The 14,711-nt window shown below is 35.7% G+C and overlaps 1 protein-coding gene across 1 annotated transcript in view; it reads left to right on the top strand.

Moving 5' to 3' along the window:
• The window catches only part of LRP12 (LDL receptor related protein 12), a 55,702-nt gene that overhangs the window by 26,000 nt on the left and 14,991 nt on the right, over positions 1-14,711 (top strand). Inside the window, exons 2-4 of the mRNA XM_086609509.1 lie at positions 5,118-5,174; positions 12,273-12,408; positions 13,873-14,075. Coding sequence (XP_086465635.1) covers positions 5,118-5,174; positions 12,273-12,408; positions 13,873-14,075 — 396 coding nt within the window. The remainder of the gene's footprint in view (positions 1-5,117; positions 5,175-12,272; positions 12,409-13,872; positions 14,076-14,711) is intronic.

The following is a 14,711-nucleotide window of genomic DNA, read 5'->3' as shown; positions in this document are numbered from 1 at the left end:
TGAGAGCAAGCTGTGCTGCCTAGGCTGTGGGGAAGGAGGGATGTAGGGGGGTGACATCCTAAAATGAAGGCTGCTACATTGTGGCTAGCCTCCGTGCTAGTCATAGAATCACTGCTACTGTCTGGTTTTCAAATATATAGAATTTGGCAGCTATTTTTTCCAAACATGTCATGTTTTTCCAAGTGTGAAAACATTGTTTTTTCCACACTTTCCCCTTATAGTTTTTCTCTGTGGTTTGGTTGGAGTGTCTGCTGCTGCGGTTTTCCTTATTGCCAGCCCTACTCCCCTGGCCTGTGTTTATTTTCCTATCTGTGATGAAACTCAGAAGATGTTAGTGAGTCAACTACCTTCCAAGGCTATAGTTTTCATCTTCTGCATGGTTTTGTTCTCCTCTCCAGACTCCACATAGGAGTATAAGGCTCATTGCTCTTTGACCAGGATGTTTGGAAGTGACGTTTGAGGGTCTTGGGATTTTCAAGGTGGGGTGGGGGGTGTTTAATGTACTTTCATACAGACCAATAGGGGAGAAATGCCCCAACTGCTGCAAAACCTGAAGGCAAACCTAGTGTCATCTTGCCTGCTTCTCTGGTCAGCCAGCTGTGAGACACAAATCAAAAGGAATAAATTCAAGTGTTCATCAAACTACTTGTTGTCTCTTTCTGCCTGCTTCTAAGACAGCATCTCAGCTCAGAAGATTTGAGTGAGATAGAAAAAACTGATGAAGGTCAAAGAAACTGGCTTTGTGCTGTAAAAATGAAATTAAATTTTATGGATGAGTCCATTAGAATCAGTGGCCAACTTTGACCTTAATAACCATACTTTGAACATTTCAGAGATTTTTAAAGTTAGTGAAGACAGAAAGACACCTCAGAAATTGGAGATTGTTTCGTACTGTGAACACATTCTAAGAGAGTTTACTCCTGTAATAACCAGATGGCTGCTTTTTTTTTTTTTTTCTCCAGTGAGGGAGTTGTTAGAGATATTACCAGCAGTGGTGGCAACAAACTCGTGTACACTTAAATAGAAAGGAATTAAAAGTACTTTCCATACTCTTGTTTAACCTATAGGTTACCAGTAGTTTAACGTATCTTGTACCTTATTTACCAAATACTCTATTTTGATATTTTTATGTATTTATGTGTTGTGGGTGTTTGTGGTGGTTGGTTTTTTTTGGTTGTTTGTTTGTTGTGGGTTTTTTTTTAGAAAAAACACATAGTAAATGCTTGTGTTATCTTGGCCTGGTCCATTTGAATTTTTTAACTTAAATGCAGTTGCTAAACATATCTTAAGCTGCAGGACTAAAGTTGACATACATTTCTATTTAATACCACTTAAAATAAGTGGTCTATTTGTCATAAGTATTTATAAAAGAATATGAAGGAGATGGGTATAGTTCTGGTTACAGAAGGGATTGTTATGGTGTTTTTTTTCAAGTCACCAAAAAAAATAGTAATGGAAGATTTCAGCTTTTGAAAAGCAAACTTGTTTTCTTGCCGACAGAATAGATTTGTGCAGGAGCTTCTTGGTGTGTGTGTCTTCCAGTACTGTGCTGTCGCACTGTCATTGTTTAACCCCAGCCGGCAACTACACAACCGCTTACTTGCTTCCCCCTCGATGGGACGGGGAAGAGAATTGGAAGAGTAAAAGTAAGGAAACGCGTATGTTGAGATAAAGACAGTTTATAGGTAAAGCAAAAGCCGCACGCACAAGCAAAGCAAAAGAAGGAATTCATCCACTGCTTCCCATGGGCAGGCAGGTGTTCAGCCATCTCCAGGAAAGCAGGGCTCCATCATACGTAATGGCTACTTGGGAAGGCAAATGCCATCACTCCGAACGTTCCACCCTTCCTTTTTCTTCCCACAGCTTTATATGCTGAGTGTGATGTTATATGGTCTGGAATATCCCTTTGGTCAGCCGTCCCATCTGTGTCCCCTCCCAACTCCTTGTGCACCCCCAGCCCACTTGCTGGTGGAGTGGGGTGAGAAGCAGAAAAGGCCCTGACTGTGCAAGACCTGCTCAGCAGTAATGAAAATATCCCTGTGTTATCAACACTGTGTTCGGCACAAATCCAAACATAGCCCCATACTAGCTACTGTGAAGAAAATTAACTCTATCCCAGCAAAAAACAGCACACACATGTATTTAATGAGCTCCTGTGGACAAACTTCTGTTAGGTGGCACCTATTCCAGTTTAAAACTTTAAGTTCAAATGGGAATGAATAGTAAATATTTTTTTTAAAACAGGAAGAAATATGAAAGTTTACAGGTGACATCAGAAAAAAAAAATTATATACTCTGCTATATTAAATAGGTAGACTAACAGGAATTTCAAAGATAATTATGTTTCTGTATCTTAATGGAAATTGCTGATCTGTTGTCTGGTATATTGATATTCTAATGGGCTCTGTTTATAAGCAACCATGTGACATAATTGTTGAGATCGTGTAAGGATCATTACCTAAAAATTTCATAAAGCTATCAGCAGCTAGTAATGTTTAAATGGCATCTGAATACACTCTATTTCAGTGACAGTTTCCAATAAAAAAGGAAATAATAATCTGAGAGCTTAAAGGTTCAACTTTCATGTAATGAGGGATTATTGGGAAAGAAATAATTCTTAAAAAACTGTGTTATTTTGATACGATACTACTTGAATCTGAGCTGAAGCTTCATCATCACACATGCTTTATCTGACTAATCACTGACATTAGTTTGGCAGTAAATGTGACATTGCTTTATGTCAGAGAGTAATTGTTAGATCATAAAACACATTTAGATGGAAAATATTAAAGCATTCTGTTTTTTGATAATTGATTTAAGTTTTCTTCTTAATTTAATCCATTAATTCTAATTCAATGTGTACAGGATTTGGATGTGAGTTCCCATTTTAGTATGCTTCTTGTTATTACTGATTTACAGTTTTTGTCAATTTTTTATATATGCTTTGCTTGTCTTTCACTTGAGTGTTATGTCAGTATTTTCATGTTTTATTACTGTATTTTTATCAGAACTGATTTCATTAAAATTCTCTGGTTTTTGTTTTCCTGATCTTTATGTATAGGCAGCTTGTCTGTAATTCAGATTCTGAGGGCTTCAATGGAGTGGCCAGATATTGACTGTCTTCAATGTAATTACTTTGGGGTTTTTCATATTTCTGAATATTTGTGAATTCCTTTTTTTTTTTTTCCCATACTGTTCGTTTTCAGTGCTAAATAACAACTACAGATATAATTGTATGTGCTAATCCTTTTTGAAAATACAAAAATGGTGAATAATCCCTACTGTAATTTGAAAATTGAAATACCAATAAGCAATTTTTATCCTTAAACAAGAGGTCTTGAAATGTGTTAATGTTTTCCTTATGTTGATGGAAATAATAGAAGACAAGACAGTCAGGAATGCACTACTGTGGAATTGGTTACAAGTAAAATCACTTTACAGCAAAAATGGTGTTTATTTTGTAAATTTAGAGCTGTGTTACTGAAGACGTGAAATCAGAGTGGCAAACCTTCCTCAGCATGTCAGTTTATATGCAAAATGGAGAAATTATTTGGAGGATTGCTTTTTAAAACTTAACATGTATTTTATTTTTGAAAATAATTTGATTGGGAAATAGTTGCTCACTAATACAGTATTCGAAGTAGTTTTTGGTTTAAAATACTTTTGTCTTTTGAACGTTGAGAGGAATTGTTACAGTATGGATTTTTTTTTTAATTGAGACAAAACAACTTGGTAGGTAAATGTATGAAACAAAATTAGTGCATTAAAAATGGAAGGGAGGCAAGGAGCGTGTCACTTTTAAGAGGACAAGAATTTAAGGTCGTGGGGTTTTTTTAAAGGAAAAATTAGATGTGGTATTTTTCTACAAATTCTGATCAGGCTTCTGTGTTGTGTCTTTAGGAAGTCAAAAATTTCGTCTTCGTGCATTTGGTGTCAACTCTGCAAGTAATTACTGAAACATTTTATTTGTAACCAGTGCAATGGAGGAGCATTGAGATGGTTGCTTAGATGTATATGTTCTAGGTCAACTCTAACAGTCTTTAAGCTTGGTATAAGAGAAATTTGAGTTTTCTTCATGTATTTAAGGTTCTTGTTACCAAATGTATCACACTTACATTGCTGTGCTGGTAGAACAACTGATTTCACACGTATGAAAATCTATGTGGCATGGCAAATCTTAAATATTACAAAACTTTGAAGGATTAAGAGTTGTGTGTTTAAAATTTGCTTAGTGATGTATTTCCAGTTTTCAATTCACTGCTTATGTTCAAAGCAGCTTATGAAAGTAGCGCTCTCCTCCCAAAATGCCTAGAAGATTTTGTTAAAAATTTTTGGTAAAGGTTAAAAGAGAAGATGTTCAATAAAGGAAAGGAGAATGAGAGCTGTTCAGTGGGGGAAATGTGCACAAATACAACTCCATCTGTCACATCACGTAACAGGGCTACCACTCATCAGCACACGTATTTGCTTTAGCAGTTGTCTTTTACTTTGGCGGAGTACAAAGGAGTATGAGATTTGGAGGAATAACTTCTGTCTCTAACTCTTGATGACCACATCTTTACAAGCGTACTTAGTTTTAATAAACCTTGATGGGGAGTCACTCTTGAAGGTAGCTAGTTCCTGGCTGTATCTGAAACACCTTTCTGGATATAGGTTGGAATTCATTATGAAGTAAATGGATGTCTTCCCCCAGATGTCTTTATTTGCAAAGTGTTTACTTACAAATCTTGATCCAGGAGGAGATGGGGAAGACGAATTGAAGTAAACCTTTCTTGAAAAGAAAATAACAGTTGATGAAAAACAATGCAAAATCTACCATCTAAAATGCCTGAAGTTTTTCAAAACTCTTTGCCACTATCAGTCTCTCATTCCTTAATGTTCTGGTATATTTAATTGTTCTAGTACGCTAATGATGCTTGGTTTTTATTTTCATTGTATAGAAACTTTTTCTTTAGTTTTTCCTCTAAGTTTTATCATAAAATGAACGTACAACCTTTAATGTTTAATATTAATTAAAATAACTTCAGTTTTGTTCTTTCTGTTCTGTAAAAGGGTATCTGAAGAATTTTTACAAATTTTATCTTGGAAATTAGCTTATTCATTATGTTTAATTTTAGGAAATGGTGCTCTTGCAGAACATTCTGAAAATGTGCATATTTCAGGAGTGTCAACGGGTAAGTCATTTTTTGTAATGTTTAAATTTCATGCATGACTTAAATAGTAAATATTGAAAGCCACCTGGTATCTTATGAAGAGATATTTGGCTATAAAAATTATTACTGCCTTTTGCAGCATGTAATAAGGAATGAAGCAACTGGAACATGGAAAAATTCTCATAAGATAAAATTGATACCTGCATGCTCATGAACAGATTATGCCTTTCTAAGTGGACTGCTTAATTATTTTTCCATACAAACATTGAACTAAGAGAAAAGTTGGTTTAAGTTGAATTGATATTTTCTTTCCACAGTGAAGTTTTTATGAAATGAAATTTATTGAAATGTAATTTTGGACACTGCTCCTATCAAATAATATAAATCCAGGAGTTATGCGTTTCACCTGATTAGATTGAAGCAGTAACCGAAACTGCTGTACCCTTGACTGCACAGTTGCCTTAATACAAGAAAAAAAGAATTTTAGAACTCATGAAACTGAGAAACTGATGAGATGCTGGGAGAATGTGAGTAGAAAAGCAGCACACATTGCTCAAAGGTTGCTACGTTCTCTTCCAGTAAGCCAGTCTTAGGCCTCTTCTGGGCAGCCGCCAGAGGTTAGGACTCTTCTGTGCTAGTGATGTGACTGTATGTCCATTAAGGCAGTAGGAGATAACCACTGTATCGTCTATTTTCTTCAGGTGTTAAGCAGTGTCAGCTAACCTGCTGGTCATATTTTGTGATATAGATACTCAGAATATGTGCAAATGGGAAGACACTCTTCTTCAGTGGGTAGAAGAATACAAGCCTCATTCTTTCTGTAGGGAAGCTGCCATTAATCCCTGGAAACCGAACTGATTTTCACATCCTTCTCCTAAAATGAGCATCAAAATGCAAACTTGTCCTTTTTGACGATAGCTTGCACATCTCACTCTAATTATCTTAGCAAAAAGTAATGTTTAAAGCAGTACTGCAACTTGTGCATATGGTTAAGTTTTTGGATGAATGTGTAGTCAGTGAATGGTCTCTCTTAAATCATACCGTCTTTTTTCCCTTCCATTGATTGCCTAAGACTGTAAAAAGTCTAACGATAAAAGATCTTTGCTATCTGGTTTTGTGCTGCATTGTGAAGAATGTTGTTGCTTTTCGACAGTAGTAATGCACCAAATATCATACATAGTACAGTTATGGCACACTGCAAATAATAAATAACAGCACAGGTACTTGCCACTGTTGGAACAACAGTTGCTGGAATTGGATTGTACGAGTACAATGTAAAACCTAGCTATGCAGCTGTCAGGGAATGTTTTAACAACCCTTCACCCCTTTGTTTACTGCAACAGTCATGTCACAGGTCGCAATACAGACTGAAAAGCATCTGCTGGGCAAGAGGTGAATGGAATTTTTGACTCTGCTTTCAGTACTTTGACCAGCATGCTTGAATAGGCAGTGCCAAGAAAAGGAGAACACAGTGTGCTTTCTGCACAAGATAACAACAGCAGCTGGTAGGCAGACCTTTAACTACTGACAAGAAATATCCAGAGAGGACTGCCATTTAAAATTAAATTAAATAATAATAATATCATCTAAAAAGTAGTTCTGGTGGTCCTGTGTTCTAAAATACCTTTCCAGCTGGGGAAAAAGAAATAAATATATTCTTAAAGTTTCTATTCTTCCCTGGAGAATTTTGAGATAATGGCGATGGGGGTGGTCTATTAATGAAAAAACTGTAGAAAGTGTGTAGGCAGACCCAATGGCATTTTCCTTACAGTTCTTTGTACATGCATCTTAAATGTTAAGTGTATGGCCCAAGTATAGAAGATGGGGATGGATTTAGATGACTTCTGAGTTCTTTTGAAACAATCTGGGTCTCCCAAACATGTTTGTGAATTTGCAGATTATATATTTCATCAAGCATACCTGGGCAGCTTTATATTTATCAGAACAATTTTAAGCAGAGTTTCTGTAAAATAGAACCAAAGACATCTGGCCTTTAATCTCTCTAAATCCAACTTTAACTTGGTGTTGAAACCAAGCAAGCGATTTTTCTTGGATAGTTGCTACTGAGAAGGGATTTAAAATGAAATGATTGTCTTGATGGTAGATTTCCTGTCACGCTGCTGCTGTAAGGCTACATGACCTACCTTACTAAATTATGTTTTAATAGCACAGACCTCTGTGGTCTTTGGTATTTATGTTTCTGCTGTATGTTATATCTGCCAAGTTGCAGGTATACCTTCAGTATATGAGCACACTTTTTCTACCAACAGCAATAATGGGATGTTGTCTCTTGAGTATAAGCTATCGCTAGAGAACAAGTGTTTATGCCTTTAAAATCTGAAAAATTGAGAAATATTTTTGGATCTGTCTTTGGGGTATGTAGCACCATAATTGTCACAACTGCAGAACCAACCCCCCACCCTCCCCGGCTCCATTATAAAGTACTTCTACACTGGTGAGACACTTTTTCACAACAATTTGAAAAAAAAAAAAAGATTCGTTCTACAGAAGGGTAGTCTCTGTATTGCACAGCAAAGGGCATTTTAAATTAAAGCTTTACAGCTTGACCTGGAGGCAAAGATTCCTACACCACCTTCCCCTGTAGTTCTCCAAATAAGACTTTCAGTGGCTCCTGAGAGTTACAAATGCAATAATTATCCTCCCTATTCATGGTTTAGACTTTATCACAACATTATTCTCTTTTTACTCTAAGCTGTTTTAAACACCTTCAGATCATTTATCCAGCTGCATTCATGTCCTTACCATGTCCAATATAATGCATACCTTATCATCTTGTGGTTCACATTGAAAGCTAATTCTTTTATCTTTTCAACTAATCTCCTGGCATTACTGTGAAGATAAATCCCTAATCTCCTTCTCCCTGCTTTTCTGAAGTGACTTTTTTCCTTGACACGTTGTTCACTGTTAGTACAGGTACTTTACTTCTCTAGATCTTGCTACAGAATTTTTGCATAGGTTTCTTAATTATTTTCTTGTTATAACTTGCAAGTTGAATTTTGTACTGCAAAGTGTTCATTGGCTCTCTTCTGTTTACCAGTCAACATCCCACAGGTAGTTTATGGTCATATTCTGTAATGTGGGGTGGTGAACAAATTTCAGGAAGGAGGGAATAAGGAAACTGTTGTACTTGTTTTTAAAAAGTCTGTAAGAAAATCCTATACACTGGAAAACCATGTGCACAGCTTATCCTCTCAGCAGTTTTTTTGACCGTTAGTTTGCACTTTAGTCTCTGAAACATCTTCAGTCCTCATTACACTATTGCAATCTACTGAATGGAGTTATGGTAAAGTAATGAACAGAATTACAAAGAGATTGTTTATAAAATAAACGCTTACAAAGGAAAGTGTTTCAAACAGGTAGCAGATGGGTGAGTAGAACAGTACCACAAAATATAGGGCAATTGAGAGGAATATAGGGGGACGTCACCCATGTAGACATGGTTGTGCAGGAGGGAGTTGTTCCCACCCAGAAATCTTACAACCACCAGTATAGGATTTGAAAACCTCTTGAGCATGCACCACTATGTATCTTTGCTTCTTTATGATAAAACCTTCTGTATTTGATTTGTGCTTCTACCTCTGTTACAAACTCATCTCCTTTTTTTCTTATAATATTCGTTATGCTGTTTTATGTACTTGTAATAAATTATTCCAAACCTAGTCAGTTTTCCTATAATGTTAAATTCCTGTAGACATAACAAACCTGTATGACAAATGCCTGCAGAGCCACTAGCAATTGAAATCAGAAGTGCAAATTCTCCACAACTTAGTGAAAAGATGTTTGCCTCTATTAATATATGTCTGTTTTACGCACTGTCACTTGAATTGTTCTTTTGATTCCCATGACATTCTTGATGTTGCTCACATTCTTCATGTTTCCAAACACCTGAATAAAATGTATGTTACAGTATATTTTCAGAAGCTTTGGAAGAAACACCCTAGTTAAGCAGAGGGTCAGGAATTGATTTTAAAAGTCTTGCTCTTACTTTTATAAAGTAGATTCCCTTTAAAACTGTTTTATTTCAAAAGGTTATCCTTGATTTTAAAAATCTTTCTGAGAAATTACTCTCTGTCAAAATGACAGTGCTTCTGAAATGCAGCTTCTACACTGTTGGTCTTGACTTTTATACACTTTTTAAGCAAGTGGGAGATTTCTGTTGTCTCCTGAGTAAGAGATTTCAGTGCATGAACATATACCAAGTATGCAAGTACATTTAGCATATCTAGCTAACCTGCGGTTAAGGAAGCTGTAATTCCCTTTTCAAGTCCGTTCCCTTTTATTTTTTGAACACTCACTTTGTCATATGCACACTTTCTTCAGTTCAATTTTTCTCTCTTCTGCAGCAGAAGTACAGTATTGTTCACTCCACCCTGTATCTTGGTGCCTATGATCATCTTGCTTTCTCATGCCCTCCTTAGTCTGCTACTTTCTTCTCAAAGTGGATGGTGCTGGAAATGGTCATTATTTTCCCTCAGCTCTTTCGTGGAAAGAGAGCTTTAGTGGAAAAAGAGAAAAAGCAATCTAAAGTAAAAGAATATAGAAAATATAGGCATATGATATTGCAAAGACAGGCTAAAAAACCTGAATTTGAGTAAATCTGGAAGTTTTCAGAGTGCTCTGAAAATACTCCCTTGGTTAGACAGGCTTTCCATGTGGAATTTCTTCCATTCAAACTTGTGTAACAAGTAAAAGTTACTACTTGTGGTACTGCAGGGATTGGATTGAGTAAATACAGTCGTCAGGGTGCACCAGCACAGGAAGTTGCAAAGCTAATTGCATAGTAATTTACAGTTGCTAGCAGTGTTTGGAGGTTCCTATTCAACAGACACACACTGTACATCTATTTATAGCATGCTTACTTTTTTGGAGGTGGGCTTTGTAAAATTGAATGAACATATGTTGAATGGACTATTTTTATCTGCTAGTGTAAGGTTTTTGTCAGGCAAATTTAAAAGTTTCCTCAGAAGTTCTCAGTGACAAAATCTCATATGTCAGTTTGTAAATATCTAAACCCAGATGAATGTTGTAATAGTATAAATTTCACCCTGAAGGCAACTTAATTTAACTGAGCACTATTTCGGTAGCAACCGAGTAGTGGGTGGAATTGTTTGCCAACTTCTGCAAGCTTGTTAATGTTTTTTTTTTACACATTCTTCTCCTTTTTCGCATGTATTTTTCATACCTGTTAAAAATGCTATTTTACTTCAACATTTAATTGCAAATAACCAGGTTTCCTTTCCAGTCCTTCCGTTTATTGTCTGAACAGATGTGAAGTATATCCAGATGATTCACGCCAGGAGTAGTGTTACAAAATAGCGTAGTGTTAGAGCACCACCTATAGGGTTTGTTCAACATTAAAACAATAAAGTTTCTGGGGAATAGTTGATTGAATATTCAAATAAAAAAAGTATCTTTATGCATTTTGAGACTTTTTCCTCCCTAGATATTAGGACAGGTCCTATGTTCTATAGCCAAAGTATATTAATACTTAACTGTGCAGCATGAATGAAGCTCTAGGAAGAAACATGAAAAAACTATTTAAAGCAGTCTTTTCTTGCAGCTGTCTGTGAAAACAGTAAATTTACTGAGTTTTTTGTTTCTGTATTTCTATGTTTAAGGTAATACTGAAAATGGAAGCAATTCTTGTCTTTCAATCCTTTTAAAACTGTTTTTAGTAATGCAGTTTTTATGCCATGTAGGAATATTTTAAAATGACAGTCATTTAAGAATATAATTTGTCAGTGTGTTAAAGATAGTCAATAATTTCAGGTCCCTGTAATCTTGAAAAATGATCCTAAAAGCTTGATTGTGGATAAAAATAGAATAAAAATAATAACCTGTTTACAAATTACATTATTACAACATTTGCACTACTACAAATACTGTTCATTCTTCATCGTGTTTGTTCACTGCATCAAGTCTGATTTGTTATTTTAATCGAATATGTGTTCAAAATTTAAAAATTTATTTTGATACCAGGCAATAATGAAAATGACTCCTTGTTTGTAATAATTCTTTGAAGTACTGTGTGTAACTGATTGTGCTACTAGTAAACTTTGAGAGCCCACAAGTTTCGGACTAGCAGTGTGGAAATTGTATAATAAAAGCACAGAGGGCAATTATTGTTAATGTGTTTTCTGACCTCTGAAACTTCCTGATAATTTCAGGCTCTGTAGTGAGAGTTTTCTAGCCTTCCTGTTTATGTGAAGGTTGTGAATATGCCATATGACAGGTGTTTGATGTAAGGCTGCTAAGGGGAAAAAAAAAGGCAGTGAAACAAACCTACAAAACATAATAAATACATTACTTGAAATAAAATCAGCAAAGCTGAGAATGCTGCAGTGAAAGGAACCGCAACTGAGTTAAGGTCAATACAGAAAGCTACACCTATAATAAAGTAAGAATACAAATGGCTGAATTATTTCAGTTGCACGGAATTAGTCTTATAAATACAAGCTTTATAGTCCATTATCAGAAACGTAGTTATGCAAGTCCCTCTTAAGAATAATCTCTTGTAAACCTAACTTTTAATATCTATAAATGAAGCTTGCTGTGGTAAGTGCTCTTTGCCTTCCAAGTGTTGGAATCGTGTATGAAGATCATTTCCCTGCCAAGGAGTGGAACGGGGTATTTAAATGATGGCCAGGCACTGGGTCTTCTTAAGACAGGAAATTTCAGCTACTTGATTATTTTGCTTTAATTTATTTTTCACCTTCTAATGCATTTGTCAGTGTAAAGTATAAATGCATAGTTCAATTGAACTGAGTCTTTGTGAAGGCTAAAAATAAAATTAGGAAATAGAAAATCTTTCACATTGCTAATGAAATTGTTAAAGTCTATATAGAGTAATCTTTGTTTTTAAGCTGTAGTACTAACGTGCGTTAGTATAAACTTCTGCACTGGCAACATTGGAAAACATCTTTGGCTGACATGTCGTGACCTGTGTCCATTATGAACTCCTTTAGGCATTGTTTTTGTTGCTACCTCATCTCACTCAGTGTGATGTTTTCCCTGATAAGTGTTCATTGATTTTTGCCCTACTGGCTTTTTAAAAAATGGCATTAATCAAGTTGCTTTCAATACATATATATTTTTTAGCTTGTGGAGATATTCCAGAACAAATTCGATCACCAAGTGGGACAATCACAAGTCCAGGGTGGCCCTCTGGATATCCTGCTCGAATCAACTGTAGCTGGTACATCCATGCAAACCCAGGGGAGATCATTACTATAAGGTAACGGATTGAAGTAGTACTGACTAGACATTTTTAACTGCCAATCATGTATGTACAAATTTCCTCTTCCTTTTTGTATGTGTAGGATTTCCTTTTTGTCTGTTTTCTGCCTTCCATTTACCTGAATTGCTCTTACACAGCCATGTAGCATTTCTTTTCACGTGGAGAGCTGGCAACTAGAAAAAGTTTCAATGTGCTCTTTTATTTGATTTCTTTTTAATGTCTGAAATACAAGGATTTTGCATTAAAAAACATGTAGGAGGAATTCTGTAATGCTTCATTGCTATGAAGTCTCATGGTGCGCTTAAAAGCGACAGAGTATAAATAGTAAATCAATAGATATGAGTGCAGTTTTGGAAATGCTTACTTTTGGTGCAGGGAGTTCCACAGTTTCACGTGTCTTAAAACTTTTCTAAAGAAGTAATGTGGAGGAGTTGTGTGGTAGGTTCAAGTTCTCATCAGTTCATACCCTATTACTGCCACAGGGGAAATCTAGGCTCATTTTAGCATCAGGATACAAATTAGTACTGCTTCAGAGGCTGATTGTGAAACTGCATTAGCTGCAGACTTACTTCAGTTTCCAGTACAGACCTGCTGACCTAAGAAGCAGCTCTTCATTATGAATGAAGTGCTTGCTTTGACATCACTTACTCTTTTAAAGTACTGCTCTTTAACTTAAACAGTCTTTCTACTAAATATTAAACTGACATGAATGCAATGTAAAGTAGGTAGAGTTGTTCATCTACTAGAATGCTTTCTAAGCTTTTTCATACAGTTTATTTTTCATAAAGCTAATTTTTTTTTCTCACACATTGTTTTTTTCCACTCACCTACCTAGCATACATTTCACATTTCATTTCTGGTTTACTGCTCTGTTGTCTGTACTGACCAGTTTTGCCCAGAATGTCTCCTTCTTCACACTTCATTGCCATGACAGTGTGTCTTGATATAGCTGTAGCCATACCATGACATTGCATGACGTACCCCTTGGGTAACGTTTTGAACAATTTAGCTGTATTTATAACGTCCAGTCATTAAGCGTAGCATTAACTAAAGTTCTGATGACATCTAGGTTAAATAAAGCCATTTAGTAGTATATGAATGACATTAAATGAATAAGACTCAAAGATGAATGCATGAACAGAATTAATTGTTTATTATTTTCTTTTAGATGAAGGCTTAATGTGTTTTTTATAGCAAAACTGAGCTGCTTTAAGTAGTGAATGCAATATTTTGGTTGACAGAATGGATTCTTGCTGACCTCATGACATAAAAGTATCATCACCACAAGGTTAAATGTTATTCTTGCATAAGTAGAGAAGCCGTTCTTTTTATTTCAGACCAGAACAGAAAAGAGTTTACAGCTAACTTCCATTTTGATGTGAATCAGCTTGGTTGTGTAATATCCAATTCAGTAGGAATTTTGACCTGTTTTTTGGATTTTTTTTTTTTTTTTCTCCCCAGCTTTCAAGATTTTGATGTTCAGGGATCCCGACGATGCAGCTCAGATTGGTTAACTATTGGAAGCTACAAGAATATTGAAGGCTATAGAGCATGTGGCTCCTCCATTCCTTCACCATACATCTCTTCGCAGGATCATGTTTGGATCAGATTTCATTCAGATGATAGCATCTCCAGAAAAGGCTTCAGATTAGCCTACTTTGCTGGTATGTTTCAAATTATACCTAGTTCAGTTTTATGGTTTCATTTTCTTGTTTTCTGTTTCAAGAGCTATTTCCTTGTAGCAGGGTACAGTATATGCATTCCCTGTAGTCACTTCAAGGCTTATTGAAAGTTTATTATTGTGTAGATTATTTTAATCCCATACACGACTATTCGAAGTGAGAATTCGTGTTCACAGTAATAAGCAGAGTGAATGGTTTGAGGGTGGAAAGCGTTCAATATTAATACTAGACAACTTGGGAGGTTTTTTTAACATAGCTTAAAATTTGAAATTAGTTGTTAAAATAGTTGGGTAAACTTCTGAGTAGCATAAATAGGGCAGGAGAAGGAAGAAACAGTGGGTTTTTTTATACATTTGCATCATTATTTCCCATCTCCAGAAGGAATACTATCCTCTTAAAAAAGCCCACAATTTAAAAACCTATTAACGTGATAATTACTCTGGCCAAGTACGGAAATGGTTTTGTACATGCAAAATTTTTCTTGGATAATTCAAGTATGCAATATAAGCTAGTTACCGGTAGTAATAGTTTGAGACAGTTTTGTGGACAATTGCTCTTGTAGCTGTTGCTAAGAGAGAGGAGGAAGACAGTCATGGGTAAAGACTAGCTCCAAACTTT

This window comes from Tauraco erythrolophus, chromosome 3, assembly GCF_009769465.1.
Source record: "Tauraco erythrolophus isolate bTauEry1 chromosome 3, bTauEry1.pri, whole genome shotgun sequence".
Classification (NCBI taxonomy): Eukaryota; Metazoa; Chordata; class Aves; order Musophagiformes; family Musophagidae; genus Tauraco; species Tauraco erythrolophus.
Note: the sequence above shows the minus strand (reverse complement) of the source record. Positions and strands in the feature narration are given on the sequence as shown.